The sequence below is a fragment of the Dermacentor andersoni genome, chromosome 11 (assembly GCF_023375885.2).
Source record: "Dermacentor andersoni chromosome 11, qqDerAnde1_hic_scaffold, whole genome shotgun sequence".
Taxonomy (NCBI): Eukaryota; Metazoa; Arthropoda; class Arachnida; order Ixodida; family Ixodidae; genus Dermacentor; species Dermacentor andersoni.
This window is the reverse complement of record NC_092824.1, coordinates 13,812,490-13,825,118: the sequence shown is the minus strand read 5'-3', so window position 1 is coordinate 13,825,118 and position 12,629 is coordinate 13,812,490. Positions and strand designations below refer to the sequence as shown.

At 51.6% G+C, this 12,629-nt stretch overlaps 1 protein-coding gene across 1 annotated transcript in view; it reads right to left on the bottom strand.

Moving 5' to 3' along the window:
• Positions 1-7,911, bottom strand: part of LOC126517674 (uncharacterized) — a 46,561-nt gene extending 38,650 nt beyond the window's left edge. Inside the window, exon 1 of the mRNA XM_050167468.3 lies at positions 7,589-7,911. Coding sequence (XP_050023425.2) covers positions 7,589-7,683 — 95 coding nt within the window. The 5' untranslated portion in view covers positions 7,684-7,911. The remainder of the gene's footprint in view (positions 1-7,588) is intronic.
• Between the last annotated feature and the right edge of the window lie 4,718 nt (positions 7,912-12,629).

Here is a 12,629-nt window from a genome sequence, read left to right as displayed (position 1 = left end):
AGCCTGACAGTGTCTGCGCCAGCATGCACAGCAGCTGGACGACTTTTCCCAGCTATACTGAGGATGTATTGAGCCTCTGCGGTGGTGTTAATCAAATCATGACGGAGGATGAGGGGATCAAATGTATTCTGAAAGGCATTGAGGGCGACCGGTTTTCAAATTCTGCTTGCAAAGAGTCCAATCAGTATCGCCGTTCTCTTCAACCTGCGTCGTAGTTTCGACGAATTGCACCGCCAACGTAATACCGCCCGCCAGAATGTCCCACAGGCCGACGCCGCCTCCATCATCGCAGTTGCTGCTGGCCATGCCGATCCTTCTGCTCTCGTATTTCAGCTGAAGGAGTTCATTCGCGAGGAAGCGACCCGCCAGCTGTCGCTTCTTCCTTATGGCCAGGAACCTGCCCCAGCACTGACTTCGGCTCTGCAACAAGCCATCCGTGCCCAGATATCTGACGCGCTTCAGCCAATTTGCCCACAAGCTCCTGCGACTGCACCGCTCTCCAATGCCGAATACCCGCCGCTATTCGTGTGTCCGAAGACACGGCTCTCTTATGCCGACTACCCATCGTGGGTTACACATCCGCGCTCAACTATGCTGCCGCTGTCACACGGCCACCGTCATATTCCGTCCCACCACCAACGCGCCGGGTTCCCCACGCTCCCGTTCCACGGCAGTCCCCCCAGTTTCTTCGTCGAGCCGACTAATGGCGCACGCCAGACAACAGGCCTATTTGCTTCGCCTGTGGCATTGCCGGTCACGTTGTGCGCTTCTCTTGTTGTAACATGTCCTCTATCTAACCACGGCGCCTTCGACCAGTTTCGCTACGCGCAACAACATGCTGCAGAGATTCGTGGTTGAGATGCCGCTGACTCGCCGACGAGACCCTGTGAGCTCGACCGCCGTTCTGACTTCTCCACGTCCACAGTCGCTGTAGCCTATGCATCGTCGACCACCTACTGCTGAAGTAAACTGATTAGCACAGTTACGGAGGTAGGAACTGCAAGCCTGAGACCTAAATTTTCACCGCAGTATGTCACTGACGTTCACGTTGAGGGAGCAGTCGCAGAAGCGCTTGTCAATACCGGGGCCACCATTCCCGTCATCCATGAAAAACTTCGCCGTCAGCTGAAAAATGTCACAACCTCTCTCTCTCTAGCATGGCACTCAGCAATGCTGGCGCGCAGCGAATTGATCCTACCGATGTATGCAGCCCTGGTGGTCATCCAAGATGTTTTGTACATCATCGAGTTTTTCGTGTTGCCATCCTGTTCTCGTGATCTCATTCTCGGGTGGGACTTCCTGTCATAGTGCAATCATCGATTATACGGCGCGCAAGTGGACCTAGAGCCTAGTGCATTCTGCAAGGATGTGTTGCTAGAGTGCCTTCTGATCATCTGCAAAATGGGCATGAAGTGTCATGCTCTGCTGGGAACATCTTGTGCAGGAGCACGGGACGCGCTAACAACCTCGCTTGCGTGCGTCGCACGATCGTTTGGTGCCTTCGGCTGAGTTGCGGATGCGGACGGGGAAGCCTACATCTGCCGCTTCTGTACATATGGGTGATGTCTTTGTAATTTGTCGCGGGGTTCGGTAGTTCTGGCTCGTCCTCGACCATGATTGACAGTTCTCGGGCATAGTGGTCGGCGAGTGCGTTGCCTTCCACTTGCGAGTGAGCCGGGACCCACACGAGCTCAACGGCCCGTCCCGGTGATTTGCGTTTGGTGAGGATTGCTAGTGCCGCGGGAGAGATGTTGCCCTTGCGGTAGCTTGCGTATAGGCGGTCTTGGAGTCTGTGACCATGGTCCTCACTCCCGGTTGTGCGAGTGCGAGGGCCACGGCCACTTCTTCTGCTTCGGCTGTATTCGTCGTCCGTATCGACGCGCCGGTGACCAGTTTCTCGATGGTGGTGACGACCGTCGTTGCTCTGGTCCCGTGCTTGGGAAGCGAGGCGTCCGCGTAGAGAACTTCGGGGTCCTCTTCCAGCTGTCGAGCCAGTGCCTTGGCCCGCGCAGAGCGTATCTCGTCGTTCCTCCCCGGTTGCATGTTCTGGGAGAGGGGCTTGGTCTTAATAATGTCTCTCCACGTTGTGGGGAGCAGCTCCGTTGTCGGTTGCTGTTCAATTTGCTATCCTATCTTGCGTAGGACGGTCCGGCCGTGCTCTGTCCGGATCAGCCCTTACTCTCTGGTGGGATAGGTGTGCTTCCACCAGCTCTCCCACCGTGTTGTGGGCACCCATGTCCAGCAGATATTCCGTTTACGAGTAGGCTGGGACGCACATGGCGAGCTTGACTACCTTCCTTATCGTCGTGTTCAGCGTCTCGCGGTTCGCCTTCGTAAGCTGGAGGTACGGGGCGAAGTGCGTTACGCGTGACACGACGAATGCCTGTACCAGGCGCAGTGCGTCTTCTTTGATCCCTCTGTTCCGGTTGGTGACTCTCCGGATCATGGTCAGGACCTGCTCTGATGTGATCCTGACATTGTTGACGGCTGCGTGCGCCTTGCCGTTGCTGCGCAACAGCAAGCCCAGTATCCGGATCTGCTGCGTTGGCTTGATCTCTGTACAGTCGATGGTGATAATTATGTTCGGCGGCGGCTCTTTCTTTGGTCTTCCGGGCTGTACCATGAGCAGCTCTGATTTTTGTGGAGCGCAGCTCAGGCCGCAGGTCATGGCCATACTCGTGGACGGTCGTTGCCGCTCTCTGCAGGGCTTCCTCCGCCCAGGCATTGGACCCCGCGCGGTTCGTCCATACCGTTATATCGTCGGCATAGAACGCGTGGTCCACGCCTTCGATCTGATTGAGTAGTTCGGGCAGGGTCAGGAGGGCCAGGTTGAAGAGCAGAGGCGACAGCACCGACCCCTGTGGGGTACCCCTGTCTCCGAGCTCCACAGGCTCGGACCGTTCCTTTCCTATCCGTATAGTCACCGTTCTATTGGTTAGGAAATCTTTAATATACGCATAGGTCTTGCGTCCACACCCCGACTTGCGCAGGTTCTCGAGCACGCAGGCGTGGGACACGTTGTCGAAGGCCCCCTTGAGGTCCAAAGCCAGTATACCCCCGAGCGCGTGCCTCGTTGCTCTCTTATTCACTAGTTCGTGTAATTGGATCAGGACGTCTTGGGTGCACAGGTGCTGGCGGAATACATACATGGTCACCGGCATCTGACTCGTCTAGTCCAGGTGGGCTTGAAGTCTTCCGAGAACCATGCGTTCCATGACCTTGCCCACACAGTGCGTGAGCGAGATCGGGCGCATGCGTTCTTATTGTCATCGCTGCGCCAGAACTTCGCCTTTGTCATCACGCCCTTGACGAATCTGATTATCGAAGCCAAGGCATTTCTGCGTGGTCATCAGCATGTGATGAAGCATTTGGCAAGTTACGCCGGTTGCTGTCTTCATTGCCGATTCTTCGCCATTACCACCCAACTGCGCCGACAGAGGTGTCGGCCTTGGTGCGGTCTGGGCACAACAGAAAGCCACTAATGAAGAATACGTCGCGGCTTATGCGATCAGTACCCTTAAGAAAGCATAGTTGAATTACTCCGTCACAAAGAAGGGATATCTAGCCATCATTTGGGCTTTCTTTGGGCAAGCTTCGACCACACCTCTGAGGTCGTCCCTTCAGTATCATCACTGACCATCACGCCCAATGTCCTCCTTGAAAGACGCGCCTGGCCGCCTCGGCCTTCGACACTTCGCGGTCAGGAATATGACATTCGTGTTGTATACGGCTCCGATCGAAAGGATTCCGACGCCGACACACTCTGTCGCTCGCCAATGACACCTGATATGGCTTCTTCTGTACTGACCGCCATTGATGCGCCCTCCGAGCAACGCAATGACCCATCACTCAATTGCCTTGCTGCTCAACTACCTTGCCGCTCCGTCGGTCGTTCCGGCAACGCGGACGTTACGCGGTCAATCAGCCCATTTTGCCGTGTGAGACAACACCCTCTACTGCCGCAACGCCCAAGGTTCGGAAATGGTTTCTGGCTATCCCTCATCACATGTGGTCCTCTATCTGCGCGTACTTCCATGCCGACTCTCAAAGCGCCCACGCCGGCGACTTTAAAAAGTAACAGGTCTGTGTGGCACACGCAGCACAGTCACAGCGTAAGCTGGAGGAGCGGCTCCACAGGACCTATATTTTCGGCACCACGCACTACAGCGTCTTCGTGGTGACGTATCTTCGCGTCGTTTTCACGAGAACGACGTCCGCCCGACGTCGACAGCGAGCTGCGGCTTGTCCTGGTCTCTGCACAGTGGTCTGCTGAGCCCGATGTTGCGTGGTTGCAGCCGCGCCCGTAGATCTACGAATCGATCCTTCAGGTTCGTCCGTTGCGAGGAGGCACCATAACGTGTACCGTAAACACAGGTATGCAAACTACGTGGCGCACATGCCACATCCCTTGACCCGTGGCATGGTACGTTGCTGTTGATCATGGTGATAATCATGACGGCATCCCCTTCGAAACGGGATGTTGACAGATGGTCACTTAGCCGGCTACATCCAGGCCCAGCTACATGCAGCATGCAACTATTATATACAGCTGCTACATGTCGCGGCACTCCGCGTAATATAACTGAACTGCCATGCAAAGTTTGTACGTATCGTCGCTACGCGGCGCGCATGTAAAATTGCTCAATACGATGGTAATGATCATGATGCTCATTTACTGGCATTCCCCTTTGAAACAGGACGGTGAAAAACAGTCACTTAGCCTGCTTGAAATAATCAGGTATGTCACACATGTTTTACATCATAACATCAGTATTTATGCATCTCCATGAAATCCTTTTCCTTCGTCAAGAATTTTCTATCTGCCTTGCACCGCTAGCTGCAGTTGCTACATGGCATGCCACCTGGTGTAATAATGTGCAACTGCAATGCAAAGGGCGCACGTTTAGACGCTACGCGGCCCGAATCTGACATTGCAAAGCAATTCGAGCGATGTGATGCTAATGATGATGATGATGACTAATTAGCATCCCCTTTGAAACGCAGCGGTCGCGGTTGCTTAGTGGCTAAGATGTTGGGCTGCTAAGCACGAGGCCGCGGGATCGATCCTCGACCACGGCGGCCGCATTTCAATGGGAGCGAAATGCGAAAACACGCGTGTGCTTATGTTTAGGTGCGCGTTAAAGAACCCCAGGTGGTCCACATTTCCGGAGTCCCCAACTACAGCGGGCCTCATAATGAGATCGTGGTTGTGGCACGTAAAACCCCATAATTTAATTAAACGCGGCGGTGACGCAGTCACCTAGCCAGCTTGATTTCATCAGGTAAACAATGTATATTTTTCTAGCATTCTTGTACACATCACCTCAAACTTCTTTTTCTTCCTCAAACATCCATTAACTGCCTGGTAACGCATCTGCTACATGGCGTTCTATCTGGTGTAATAATATGCAAGTGGAATGCAAAACGTGCTCGTGTCGACGCTACGCGGCGCGCATATGACATCGCGTTTGTCCTCGCCCACGAGGACGCGTTTATGGAGAATTTTTCCGCTGCATGCTAGCAAGCGCTGGCGTGGCTGAGGGGAGGAGTTGCTCACTGCCACGCAGTGGGCCCGGGTTCGATCCCGGTGGGAGCTAGGTCTTTTCACAGTGAATCTGTTTATGCAGACCCGGTGCCGTCGTTGTCGGACTTCGCTAAAAAGGGGCCACGTGACTTAGCGGGAGAGGAAAAAGAGCTCAACAGGGGGAAAGGCGTCGCCCCTTTCCCCCTGTGAGAATGCTATCTTAGAGGCGAATATTATACGGTTGCCACACGGTGCATTTTCGGCGATCGAGCCAGATTGGCATCAAATTTATCGAAGATTGATTCCACCCTGCCGCGAAAGAAACATGTTATGCTGGCGACTTGCAGCCAACGAACAGTTCCGCGCGATTGACACGCAAAATAGGAGTGCGTGGCTGCCGGCACTTCTTGATGGCGCAAGAAGTGCCGGCAGCAACGTTAATCGTCAGACCAATTCTTCCAATCGTCAAAACGATTGCAGCGCCCGCATCTCCAGTGGGGGGCTTTTCGCCCAATATACGGAGCTTTGGATAAGTGGTTTCGCACATTCCATCCCAACTTCAACTATGGGGAAACCACGAGTAGTGCGTACCCCTGAGGAAAAAGCTGCCTACCGCGAGCGTCAGCGAGAATTGGCCCGTGAACGGGCTCATCGTCGTAGGGCCGACCCCGAGCTGCGCGCCGGAGATGCCGAGTTTAGAAGCAGCGCTCCTAAAGCATGCTCACCACGCGAAGCACGCAGAAGCGAAAATGAGGTGATAGAATGGTGAAACAAAATATTTACAATACAGACTGCTTACGAAGTTTGACTGTGTAACACTCGGTGTGACTAACACAGCTTCGCTGTTCGACCATCTTTACGGACTGGGAGGCGCGGTGATTCTTCTTTCTTTCTTGTTTTGTTTTTTTTTTTCATTCCCGGCGACAGCTGCTATGGACCCCGGACACCGGCGGCGGCAGTCACCATCGCCACCGAAACGCCTGTTGTAATGAGCCCACAACCGCTTACAATGCAAAACCTTCACAAGGCTGCGTCAGCGATATTTCTGGTGTGGAGTGTACCGCTTCGTCCAGCAGCACGTAGGATCTTGCACCGCCCGTCAAAGACCACTCCACAGTGCCCTCCTGGCGCACTACAGGCGTCACCATGCCCATGCTCGGCCGCGTCAGCATCGACTTCTGGGGCCTCCTTCCATACAGCGGCTGCGGAAATCGCTGGATTCTTGGCGTCCATCACCTGACGCTCTACGCCATCGCCACGGCCCTTGCCGCAGCGACGTTGCGACGTTCATTCTTCGTAACTTCGTCCTCCGCCACGGCTCTCCTCGAAAACTGCTCGGCGATAGGGGTCGTGTCTTCTTGTCAGAACCACGGCCCGTACCGTACCATCGACGCCACCTCACTTGTGAACTATACCGTCGAGCCGTCAGACCATCGCCGAACCTTCGTTGTACTGGTCGCGAGACCGTGCATGTTAGCCGCCTAAATAAAGCGACATTACGACCCCTTCGTCTTGTCTGCTCCCCGAGTCGCCAGAACGAGTTTAACATGGCCAATGTAATGAAGCAGACGCGCCTCGAGTTTTCGGTGGTAGCTGGAAGACGACGACCTGTGTGGTCACTGCGAGAGAGCTCGTGCTGTGCGCTGCTACTAGGCTGCCGCTAGGCTTATTGTCACCTGTGCAATTAAATATCATTACACACGTTACATCAAACGGATACCTTATATGAGATTAACAGGCAAAAACGGTTAAAGCGATAACGTTAAGGTCCCCGTGTCGCAAAAAATCCGGCGTCGGTGTCGGCGCCGGTTTGCGAACTTAAAAAAAAAAAAAAACTTAACTGTTAACTTCATTTTCTCTTCAAATCTACAAGCTATTAGAGTGAGATTAAAGCAAAATGTTTTTGACTAATACTTTCTCATTCTAAACTAATTTACCGTTTCTCTTTAGCGTTCCTTGAGACACTGTGCATGTGCGCTTGCGAATGGATGCGCGCGTCAGCCAGTTGGTGGATAGGAGCGAGTGAGACACCATGGGACGCGAGAAATGAGGCATGCGCGGCACCTGATCAGCTCAGCGTCGTCCAGCGGGCGGTCGTCCGCCGTGAGGAACTCGCCGAGGCACTCGACCTCGCACTTGGCCAGGCACTGCGCCAGCATCTTCGGCGCGTCCACGTCGTCCGGACGCCGGGCGCACCAGAAGAGCGGGGGCTCCCGCAGGAGCGCGTCGCCGCCCGCCACCAGCCCTGCGTCAGTCACGTGACGTGCGTGCTTCTGAACAGAGGCGAAACGTCCTGCTCCGCGGCTGCGTGCTTTCTTTCAATGACGAGCATTGTTTGTCTCATTCCAGGCACTTCGCTGCAGGTATAGTAGGTATTCAGTGCTTCGCATTCCACACTAGTAGGTGGGACCTCCCGACTGAAAATATCAGTGCCGGTATAGCGGTAAATGCGAGAGAAACGCGTTAGCACTCCGTCAGACCTATTTGCAGTCCCGGACCCATGATTTGAACCGCGTGCACCTCCATTGCATAATGTTGTCTGGGAGATCATTCGACAAACGTCCTACCTCTTTGAGGTCACTCCGCACGTGCTGGTGGGCGAGTTGGTTATACATGATTACAACGAAGGCGCCAAATAAAACAACGGACGAAGGAAGGAGACACGAGACAACCACGTAGGCACTCTTTGAGGTGCGAAGTGCAAATGGCAGTGGCTCTCGCCACGGTGTCTTAGCGGCAATAGGATGTTGGCCTGCTAAGCTAGAGATCGCGGGATCAAATTCCGGCAGCAGCGGCCGCATTTCCATGGGGGAAAAATGCAAAAACGCCAGTGTCCCGTGCATTGGGGGCACGTAGAAGATCCCCTGGTGGCCAAAATTAATCCGGTGTCCCCCACCACTGCGTTACTCATAATCAGATCGTTGTTTTGCCCGTAACACGCCATAATGAACTATCTCCTTCAACTAACGGTGGTCATAAGCATGCAGACCACCGTCATTTGCAACATTATACAGGCTGCCTGAACTATCATGCACAATGATATTAAAATATGCAAATGCCACGTAGCTGTACAGAACGAAGGTAATGTTGTTTGCCGTCACTTGTAGATACTCATGATATTTTGTTCATTCAACCTAATTACATAATTAGTGGCATTAATTAATGAACACCGGAAATGTTATAATTACATTTAAAGTGTCAATGAAACAATTGTAGATCAACGCATAAGATTCCCGATACAGCTTTCTGTTGCCCAATACGTGCTACATGAAGGTGTTTTTTCCGAGCGGGACACAGGCCCGCGAATACACGCAAAGTGCCGCAAGCGGCCACTCGTACGCCAGTGAAGATCCAGTGATAGGCCCACTCATACAATACTAGCTGCGGGCAGAACCACAGCGCGTAATCAGGCAGGTTTGAAATGGTAAAATAAAAGGAGCAGACATTGCTTACGACCGGAGCCGCAAAATTTCAAAAAAAAAAAGTAGAATGACAATAATCGCAAGAAAATTGAATGTGAAACACGAAATGTCAAGCAATCGTTGCCTCCACGCTTTGTTTGAATTCAAGGAAGCGAAACCATCAGTGCATTGCGCTACGGCTAGCCAGCCACAGTGTAGTTCTAGCCACAGCGCTTAAAGGGTACAAAGGGCGCAGAGGAGAGAGGGGGCCGTTGTCCCGATGCAGCGCGGTATGCGGCGTGTAAGCTGCATTGTCTTGGGGGTTTCTTGGCCCTTACGGCTCATCTGTGGTTGTCAATATTGGACGTTTGAAAGAGTACCAGCGTTTACAATCAAACCTGCCTTGCGAATGTTTTTGTTACCGCCCTATTTCAAAGGAAATGCCATCAGAGATAATCACTAGTATCGGATCAATCACAATACCTGGTCGCAGCTGCGTGAGGGCGTAACGAACACGTCCACATTGGCGTGTGCATCGTGGTGGGCGTTGCACAGCAGCGCCTAGAAATGGCGCGATGATGATAATTTATTGGCATGCCCTCTGAAAAGGGCCGGTGAGTCGCCTAGCCTCGCTCGCGATTGCTCCGATGCGAGCGCCACCGGACGGCGTGGAAAACTTGGCGCGAGGGCCTTCCTCCCCGTATGCGTCATGCGGGGAAGCAAAACGTCATAAGACGCGAGTGGGAAATACGACTGTTCGCGCACGCGAGAGCTTCGAGCCTTTCCAAAGGCTTCAAGCTCTAAACGGTGCGTCAGAACTCAAACCTCTGACAGTTACGGGCAACGTCAGTCAAGGAAAGAAGTGACCTCGCTATCCCGTAAAAAGGCGAAAGCGGGGAGACCGGTGACGTGCACTATACGTTACCGTCGATGAGGTCGTGTTGTTCTTCCCGCAGGTCAGTGCCAGCGACGTCGTCGTCGCCGCAGACTTCGCCGACCCGGAAGGCACCCTCGCGCCACGGCGGCTGTTCGTGGCCCTCTCGGAAGCAAAGGCTGCGGAAGTAGAAGGCGTGACGTTAGCACGTTCCCGATGGCCCACAATGTGCAAAGTTCAAGGGGACAAACAACACGAGACCAGCGCGTTTATTGGGTGACTCGATATCGGTGCGTGTTGTAAAGCACTGACGATGAGTAAAACAAGGTTGAACTATTAGCCACGACGGGACACACCAGACAGGGAGAGCCGGCGTAACGTTTTTGTCGCCCTTGTCTGGTGCGTCGTGTCTTGGCTATTACAAGGTTTAGTCAGTGCCTTACAAAACTAAAGATTGAGCAACTTGGAAGGTATTCATCTTGTGATTTGTGGAGCGCTCACATGACACAAAACGACAGAAACAGGAAGTGCAGGAGACATGCAGTGACGCATTACAAGCCTGTGCTGAAAGTGAATATATGCTACGCATATCCTTAAGAGTTTAAGAGGAAGCATTAGCTCGGGCCCAACTCCGACGCGGCCTATTCAAATACATGTAAAAACGCAAAAACGTTTTTCTGAGATAATCCCTTGACCGATTTTAATGAAATTTGTTGCATTTGAGAGAGAAAGTTAAATTCTAGTGACTGTTGGAAGCGGAATTTTGATATGGGGCTTGAATTTTGTTTTAAAAAATTTTCAAGAACTCAGAAGTTTGAAAGTATAGAAGCACGAAATTTACATTACAAATTAATAGCTCTGCACCAAGAACGGATATCGCAGTTCTGTAAACGGCGTCCATTAGATCATTCAAAGCGGACAAATTTGATGCGGAATTTTATATCTTACGTGAATTTGTTATGTTGTTTACAAGGGTTCTGCAAAAGTTGCAATTACATATTAATAATTTTTTTTTTAGATTCACGTGTAAGATGTCAAATTTGTTCACTTTAGAAGTGCTATCACATACAATTCACAGAATTGCGATATCGTTTTTTCTTGCTGAGTTGCGGAGTTCTAAAGTTGATAGTTTCGCTTTCTGAAAATTTGCGATTTATGCCAATTTTTAATAAAAATTTGACGACCTAAATCGAAAATTCAAAACCAACAGTCACTGCACATTAAGTTTTCTTTCAATTGCAACAAACCCCGTCAAATATTGTGCAGTGCTTGGCGAGAAAAACTAATTCTCCTTTTACATGTATTTAGATAGCAGCACCCGAGCTAAAGCTTCCTCTTAAAGTTGTTCAGACATTTTTTTTAGTTTTGCTGTTCCCTGTGAATATATTCAAATTAAATTACGGGGTTTAACGTGCCAAAACCACTTTCTGATTATGAGGCACGCCGTAGTGGAGGACTCCGGAAATTTCGACTACCTGGGGTTCTTTAACGTGCACCTAAATCTATCCCTGTGAATATATATATATATATATATATATACATATATATATATATATATATATATATATATATATATATATATATATATATATATATATATATATATATATTATAATACCGACGCCGATCAAGTTGTCCAGCGCTGTTTATTCCCAAATAGGCAACGCCCCAGCTCATGCGCGATGAAGTCGAAGAACAGGGAAGATGATGATGGCTATCTACAAATGAAAACGACGAAGTACGTTACTAGTGCTTACACTAACTTCCCCCCGTCATGGAAGCGGCCAGCCTGGCTGCAGATTAGGGGTTATCTAAACGGGGAGTGAAAGGCTTCATCCGCGAGACATGAACAATTCAGCATTCCGGCGGCGCCGGTCAGTGACGGAGTGCACTGGGCGGACGAGATAGTTCACTGCAGATGTTTGCTGCACAACGGTGTATGGGCCAATGTAGCGTTGAAGGAACTTCTCACAGAGGCCTGGAGTCCGGACTGGAGTCCAAAGCAGGACTTGGTCTCTAGGGTGAAAACGTACGTCACGGCGTTTGTTGTCGCAGTGACGTTTGCGCTCAGCTTGGGCAGCTTCTGTGCTTTCCCGGGCGATTTGACGGCAATGTGCAATTCGGGCAGCAAAATCTTCTGGAAGCGACGCGTTAGGCGAAGAAGGTGCTAAAAGGAATTCTCTGTCGAATATGGTGAAACGAGATCGTCCGTATACAAGGAAGAAAGGGGTGTAGCCGGTAGTCCGTTGAATAGCAGTGTTATATGCGAAAAAGGAGTATTAATGTCGCAAAAGGAAGAATTTTATACCAGTCAGTGCGGTCAGGACGGATGTACATGGAAATCATGTCAGGCAGCGTACGGTGGAAGCGCTCAGTAAGGCCGTTGGTTTGCGGATGATAGGTAGAAGTAGACTTGTGGACCGTATTAGCGGCGCGAAGAGCCTCGTCGAGAACTTGTGAAATGAACGCCTTGCCACGGTCACTGAGAAGAACGCGAGGAGCCCCGTGGCGCAAGACGATGGAGCGCAAGAGAAAGTCGGCGACCTCAGAAGCGGTACCAGATCGCAGAGGGGCAGTCTCGGCATGTCTTGTTAAATGGTCAACCGAGGTCACAATCCAATGGTAACAGGAGGGTGTCTGCGACAAGGGACCATACAAATCAATACCAACAAATTCAAAAGGTGCGTCCGGGCAAGGGAGAGGTTGTAACAAACCGGCAGGAGGGGATGTCAAGAGTTTGCGGTGCTCACATGACGCACAAGAGGCAATGTATTTGGCCACCGTTGTGGATAGGCCAGGCCAGAAGCAGCGGGTCTTGATGCGGTCGTAA